We start from the raw sequence: 8070 nt of genomic DNA on the forward strand, positions 1-8070 counted from the left end.
CGAGCGCGGCGGGCGAGTGGGTTACCTGGAACGGGCGGGCGCGTCGGTCCAGCACCAGAGCAGGCGAAGCAGCAGCAGCAGCAGCAGGCTGGTGAGCAGGGCGAACAGTGCGCCCCCCGGCCGCATCCTGAACCACCGGCGCGGTCGGCGCCACCGCCGCTGCTGCCCCGGCGAAGCACAGCCCGGGCGGCCCCGACTCGCGGCTCCCGCCGCTGCCGCCGCAGCCGCCGCGGCCGCAGCCACGCACACCTCCAGCGTTCAGGGCGGCGCGGAGGGGCGGCGGGGGCGCGCGCCGCGGGCCCGCACTCTCAGGCGCCACGCGCCGGGCCCGCCCGGCGTCTGCGGGCGGAGGAGGCAGCCACGTCCCGGCTCGCCCCAGGCTCCTGCCCAGCCCGGATCACTGTCGTCGCCCGGCGCTCGGCTGGCGGTGAAGCGGCGCCCGGCTCGCCTCCTCCTCTGCCGAAGGCGCTCCGAGCTGATGCGGGCGCTGGTCGCAGCCGCCGCCGCCGCTGCTTCTGCCGCCGCCGCGCGGGGTCACCTGAAGGTTGGGGCTCAGGAGCTGGACGCCTCGCTGATTGGGCTCCAACTTTTGTGCGCCCTCACCTGCCCCCGAGCGGTCGCGCGCTCTTCCCCGAAGCCCACGCAGCCCACCCGGGCTGACCGCACCTGGCTCTGCGCCCCTGCGGAGGAGGGCTGCGGTTCCGAGAGGCAGAAGAGGAGACAGGAAAGGACCCACTTCAAAAACTTTGCAAACAGTGCAGTCGCTCTGCGGGATCGTCCCACACGGAGAGGCTGCTGGGCACTTGAGAGGAGCCTCCGGGTGTTTGAAGGCAGATTCAGATGCACGGCGAATGGATTTCCAGGGACCAGCCAATCTTTAGGGATCGGGCAAACTACCTACTGCAGGCCGAATTCTTCCCCGGCCCGTTTTTGTGAATAGTTTCATTGGAACACCTTTCTGCTCGTTCCTCTATATTATCTGTGTGTGACTACATGGAGCTTTTGCGCTTCAAAGGCAGAACTGAGTCGTGTCCCAGAGATCACACGGCCCACAGAGCCTAAACTATTGACTATCTGGCCTTTTTCAGAAAAAGTTGGCAGATTCCCGCTCTGATTAAGATTGGGCTGGACATGGTTAGCATGTCATTGATCAGTTAGTATATCGTGTACTAGAGGATGATCTCCTGACAATGTGAGATAGGATGGTTTCTCGGCTATTTATTAAGGGTAGACCATTAATTACTCTTTAGGCCCTAAACTATCCTGTCTGCACGTGGCCTCAAGGCGTACTTTGCAACCTCCCTAGGTTTTGCTCCTGATGCCAAACTGTCTCTCTTTTTTCAACTTTTTATTTTGTATTGGAGTATAGCCAATTAACAATGTTGTGATAATTTCAGGTGGACAGCCATACGTATACACGTATCCAGTTCTCCTCCAAACTCCCCTCCTGTCCAGGCTGCCCTGACTCTGAACTCTAGGAACATCTATAAATCATAACCCCCATAGTGGTTATACAGGGGCTCAATGGACTATTGTCTGCTATTCAGTCTGCTTCTATATATATTGAGATTTTTCCCAAAAGCAACTCTTGGTCTCTACCATCCTGTGAAGACCTTGATAAAGGTGCTTTCAGAGGTTTTAGTGCATTAACTTTCCCAAAAAACAAAAATATATTTCAACTGGACTCTCCTAGAGGCATAAGGTCTTAACCTGAAAAACCAATGTGAGAGCCTCTAAGAAGCCAGTAGCCCAGACAGCTCAATAAAGCTGCCGCCAGTGATTTCATCACAGGAGAAATCTCAACATATATCAAGAAGAGAAATGCAAGGCTGCCTACTTCCTCTCTACTAATTCTGCATTTACTCCAATTAAAAATCCTTGGGTGAAAACACACCAGAACTTTGCACATAATAGTTGATCAATAAATGTTTGGTCAACATATAAAACACCTCATGCTTTTTTCATGCTTTTCTTAAGGAGAAAAAAACCTGAAGATGAATATGACTATTAATAGAAGCAGGATTTCCTTCCATAGACCGCTACTGCTGTTAAAATATGTACTGATCAATAAAGAAAAAGTTGCTACTTTGACTTAAGACTGACATCTTAGGGATCTTCAGGGATCTAGCTGCTTATCTGAGGATGATACGATAAAATAATGCTATCTTCGGATAGTGCTAGAATAATAATCCAATTCTATGTGTTTGAAAGTTCATGCATTATTAGATAAGTACAGTAGAGCACAATTAAGTTGAAAATGGAAAAGTTGTCTGGATTTGGAAGATAGTCTGGATTTTCTTTGTTTTAGAGCAGAATTGTGCAGACAGCTCACACTGACGATGGTTTCCAGAAAAAAGTAAAGGGCATTACTGTATCAGCCAGGAAGCTGCAATTTCACCTAATTTACTAAAGTTTAATATTTCAGCACAGCTGGGCTCAAGGCAACAGCAGAAGAGTCAGCCTTGCACTGGGCTCCCTAAACAGGCTTGCTGCAAATAAAGTTACTTTTTATCAAGCCAATGGCTATCAGCAGGGGACTCACAAAAGCCCATTTTAATTGGAAAACCAAGTGTAAATTTGCAATGGGAATTCTGAACCAAGTGTTAAAATTGACAGTAGGGATCTTTACCACCAGGTTTGTAATTGAAGATTTTGGTTGGTAAAATCTGAATTATCTTGCTTATCCTTGAGAGATCAAAGAACCTGACAAAAACATGATTCCTTAAATATTATCAGTCACAGAACCAATACTGGGAGAATGTACATTTGGTGACAACAGTCGCAGGTTTGACCAGCAGCCTCAAAGATCCAAACCCTTAGAAACTCAAGGTGATTTGCAGAAGCCCAGGCTGGTGCATGAACCTATCTTCCTCTCCCAGTTTACTCAGCATCTGCCTCCCATTTTGCCTTTGTTATTTTTTATTCATCATTACAAGTGCCTTTAAGTTCATCAAATAACTTATAAAAATGATGGGGGAGTTTTGATTTATAAAAAATGTCCAAGTCATTGAAAATCTTTCTGGAAGTTGGTGTTTCTCATTTTGGGGTATAGGGTTTTAAGTATTTCCCTCTGCATGTATTTGAGGATTCATGAAAAATCCCAACTATCAAGTGTCTATTACATCTAGTGGAATACACAAGTGGAAACTTTCAATAGAGGGGAAAGAAAGAGTGCCTTGAGAAACAGAAAATTGATGTGGCAAAGAATTTTTCCTTCATTTGGGTGACATTTTTATCTCCCTGACTAGAAAAGATGGTTTCTGATGTCTTCAGGCTGCTTGATTGGTTTTAGTAATTTTAGAGATTTGTGAGGACTGCAGGACAATGGCACATTCATAAATATTAAACTACTCCTTGGGGGAGGGAATTCATAAGGATAGCAAGGTTATATATTTTCAACAAATCAGAGGATATAAATAAAAGTAGAAATAACTTTAAGAAGTCAACAACTTTGTGGAGGGAGCTATATTTTCAAATATATTTTATTGAAGATTTTTCCTATTACTAATTGAATATTTTAAATATCAAAGCAATAAACTTTAAAGATAAGAATACTTAGGATGATATACAAATGCCATTTAGGATTATATATATATATGAAAAGCAATTTGTAGTACAACTAAAACTACCCCTGAAAAGTTACTATCCACAGTAAAAAATAGAATTTAATATAAAAAAAAGCTAAACTTCTAAAAATTGTTTCCCCGAAATCCACTTAAAAGCTCATATGTGCATCTGCATGTTAGCCACTCAGTTGTGTCCAACTCTTTGCGACTCCATGGACTGTAGCTGGCCAGGCTCCTCTGTCCGTGACATTCTCCAGCAAGAATACTGAAGTGAATTGCCATTCCGTTCTCCAGTAAAAGGTCATAAAGGACCAAAAACAGAGAGATGAAACTCTGCATTTATCCTGAAACTATAAAATGGCCACAATCCCATTCCATGAGCCCCTAAGAATGCCTGATAAAGATGAACTAATTGGACAAAAATACTAAGTTCAAGACTCAGCTCCCCTATTTATGACTTAGATTTGTGGAAAAGGGAAAAGAAATGGAGAAGTTTTTGAAGGTTCTACTACTACTCAATTTGGATGAAGAAAGGCTGGGAGTAGGACCCAACAAAAATGAGTAGCCAACAGTGGGTATGACCAGGGCTACTGAGTTAAAATAGAGATGGTGACCAGTATTTCTGCTTTCATTGAATACAGCTTTCTAGTCATTCCATCTAGGAATGATGACCTAGAGTCAGTGATAATCTTTTTTTTTTAAGCCTTTATTGAATTTGTTGCAATACTGCTTCTGTTTTATGTTTATGGCTTTTTGGCCATGAGGCAAGTGGTATCTTAGCTCCTTAACCAGGGATGAAACCCACACTCCCTGCACTGGAAGGTGAAATCTTAACCACTGGACCACCAGGAAGTCCCTGCTGCTGCTAAGTCGCTTCAGTCGTGTCCAACTCTGTGCGACCCCATAGACGTCAGCCCACCAGGCTCCCCCGTCCCTGGGATTCTCCAGGCAACAACACTGGAGTGGGTTGCCATTTCTTCTCCAATGCATGAAAGTGAAAAGTGAAAGTGAAGTCGCTCAGTCATGTCCGACTCTTAGCGACCCCATGGACGGCAGCCTACCAGGTTCCTCCATCCATGGGATTTTCCAGGCAAGAGTACTGGAGTGGGGTGCCATTGCCTTCTCTGAGGAAGTCCCTAGGTAGAGCTAATCTTAAAGAGATGATGCAAAAGAATTTTCTAGCTAATGATTAAAATCACTTTACTAAAGAAAAAAGAATATCTATTCAATAGATAAATGGTTCTTGAAACACTGATTATCCTGCCTAATTTCAGCGTTTGTAAAGCTGGGTAGAACTCCAGTAGTTTGAACAGAATTGGAGGGTGAATATTATATGTGCCAAACCAGTCATATTTCTCTCCTCAGTTTCTCTTCTCTACCTCTACATTCCATAAAACCTAAACTACAAGCAGATAAATAATGAAACAAAAATATCCCATAGCAAGCCTTTAACAAAAAACTAAATTTCGACAAGTAGGCAAATAAAAAGGAAGAACTACCGAAGATTTTCACGATGTTCCTGGCAAGTAGCAGAAAGAAAGAGGCATAATTTATTTCAAAGATGAGTAAGCAGAAAAAATCATGCAAAAGTTCTGCAAAATATAAGATGAATGAAAAGCAATGTAACCAATAGAAAAGCAAATGAAGAATACATGTTGGAAAGACTTACTATAGAAAACAGCAGAGTATTTAAGCAAGGATCACTTTGTACCCCCCAGAAAAATGAAATATAATGTAAGCACCATGAAAGCAGAACCCAAAGACGAATTAAGAATTGAAAGACAAGATAGCAAGGGATTAGGAGGAAAAGCAAGCTGATGACAGTAAGAAAACAAAACCAAAGACCATTGCAGAACTTAGAACTACCTTTGGAAGACTGGGGAAGAGAATTTAGGTGCAAAAATCTGAATTAGTGTCACAGAGATTAAGCTGATGACAATTGCAGAAAATACAACAGAAAGGGGCAAAACAAAACAAGACTGAACCAAAGTAACAGACATTGATAACAAGAAAAAAACAGGAGCTATAAGAGTTAAAGCATGCTAACTCCTTGGCTTATTTGGAAGATCAGTAGAAATGGTAATTCCTTTTATATGTTGTTAAGTCAAATATGCACTATTTATTTTATTTTATGTTATGTTCCAACCACAAGAGATGACTCTACACATGGACATCACCAGATGGTCAATACTGAAATCAGATCGATTATATTCTTTGCAGCCGAAAATGGAGCAGCTCTATACAGTCAGCAAAAACAAGACCTGGAGCTGACTGTAGCTCAGATCATGAGCTTCTTATTGCAAAATTCAGACTTGAATTGAAGAAAATAGAGAAAAACACTAAGCCATTCAGTTCTGACCTAAATCAAATCCCTATGATTATAAAGTAGAAGTGACAAATAGATTCAAGGGATTAGATCTGATATACAGAGAACCTGAAGAACTATGGACGGAGGTTCGTGACACTGTACAGGAGGCAGTAATCAAAAACATCCCCAAGAAAAATAAGTGAAAATAGGCAAAACAGTTGTTTCAGAGGTTTTACAAATAGCTGTGAAAATAAGAGAAGCAAAAGGCAAAAGAGGAAAGGAAAGATATACCCATTTGAATGCAGAGTTCCAAAGAATAGCAAGGAGAGATAAGAAACCCTTACTAAGGGAACAATGAAAAAATAAAATAAAATGAAGGAAAACAATAGAATGGGAAAGACTAGAGATCTTCTCAAGAAAATTAGAGATACCAAGGGAAACTTGCATCCAAAGATGGGTACAATAAAGAACAGAAATGGCAAGGACCTAACAGAAGCAGAAGATATTAAGAAGAGGTGGCAAGAATACACAGAAGAACTGTACAAAAAAGATTTTAATGACCCAGATAACCATGATGGTGTGATCACTCACCTAGAGCCAGACATCCTGGAGTGTGAAGTCAAGTGGGCCTTAGGAAGCATCACTACGAACAAAGCTAGTGGGGGTTTTGGAATTCCAGCTGAACTATTTCAAACCCTAAAAAATGCTGCTGTTTAAGTGCTGCTGCACTCAATATGCCAGCAAATTGGAAAACTCAACAGTTGCCATAGGACTGGAAAAGTTCAATTTTCATTCCAATCCCAAAGAAAGGCAATGCCAAAGAGTATTCAAACTACTGCACAATTGTACTCATTTCACATGCTAGCAAGTAATGCTCAAAATCTTCCAAGCTAGGCTCCAATAGTTTGTGAACCAAGAACTTTCAGATGTTCAAGTTGGATTTGGAAAAGGCAGCAGAACCAGAGATCAAATTGCTAGCATCCACTGAATCACAGGAGAAGCAAGAGAATTCCAGATAAACATCTACTTCTGCTTCATCGACTACACCAAAGCCTTTGACTGTGTGGATCACAACAAACTGTGGAAAATTCTTAAAGATGTGGGAATACCGGACCAAAGGAAATGGCAACCCACTCCAGTATTCTTGCCTGGAGAATCCAATAGATGGAGGAGCCTGGTAGGTCCACGGCTCGCAAAGAGTCAGACACGACTGAGTGACTTCACTTCACTTCACTTATCTACCTCCTGAGAAACCTACATGCAGGTCAAGAAGCAGCAGTTAGAACCGTATATGGAACAACAGACTGGTTCAGAACTGGGAAAGGAGTACCTCAAGGCTATATATTGTCACCATGCTTATTTAACTTATATGCAGAGTACATCATGCAAAATGCCAGACTGGATGAAGCACAAGCTGGAATCAAGATTTCAGGGAGAAATATCAATAACCTCAGATGTGCAGATGACATCACCCTTACCACAGAAGCAAAGAGGAACTATAGAGCCTCTTGATGAAGGTGAAAAAGGACATGAGTTTGAGCAAGCTCTGGGAGATAGTGAAGGATAGGGAACGCTGGCATGAAGCAGTCCATGGGGTTGCAAAGTTGGACACAGGTGAGTAACTGAACAACAATGTTATGTCATTTTTTTGGCCGCACCATGCAGTATGTGGGATCTTGGTTCCCAGACCAGGAATGGAACCCAAGCCCCCTGCATTGGAGGGCAGAGTCTTACACTGGACTTCTAAGGAAGTCCCTGCACTGTTTAAATGTTAAGACATCCAATGTCATACATGAGGTAATGGGTGTGTTAATTAATTCAATTGTGGGGATTCTTTCACAGTGTAAAATATATTAAAAATCATCACATTGTACACTTTAAATGTATCACAACATTGTCAATTATACCTCAATAAAGCTGAAAAAAAAATCCATTATAAAGTAAAAACACTCTTAAACCAGTGGAGGAGAAAAGAAAATAGAGAAAAATCAACCCACTCAACAGAAGACAGAAAAAGAATGTGGGGAAAAGTAAGTAAAAGTAAAAAATGAAGCACAAAAGAAGATGGTATAAATGCAAACATATCAGTCTTTAAAATAGATATATGTAAACTAAAGATAAAAGACAGAAATTCACAGATTAGGTAAAAATAAAATGACACAGAAAAGATGAAAGTAACAGTATGTAAAATTATAT

The 8070-nt window shown here is 42.1% G+C and overlaps 1 protein-coding gene across 1 annotated transcript in view; it reads right to left on the bottom strand.

The window, feature by feature from the left end:
- The window catches only part of ST8SIA6 (ST8 alpha-N-acetyl-neuraminide alpha-2,8-sialyltransferase 6), a 143900-nt gene extending 143389 nt beyond the window's left edge, over positions 1–511 (bottom strand). The window contains exon 1 of the mRNA XM_043884727.1: positions 26–511. Coding sequence (XP_043740662.1) covers positions 26–126 — 101 coding nt within the window. The 5' untranslated portion in view covers positions 127–511. The remainder of the gene's footprint in view (positions 1–25) is intronic.
- Between the last annotated feature and the right edge of the window lie 7559 nt (positions 512–8070).

Source organism: Cervus elaphus, chromosome 23 (assembly GCF_910594005.1).
Source record: "Cervus elaphus chromosome 23, mCerEla1.1, whole genome shotgun sequence".
Classification (NCBI taxonomy): Eukaryota; Metazoa; Chordata; class Mammalia; order Artiodactyla; family Cervidae; genus Cervus; species Cervus elaphus.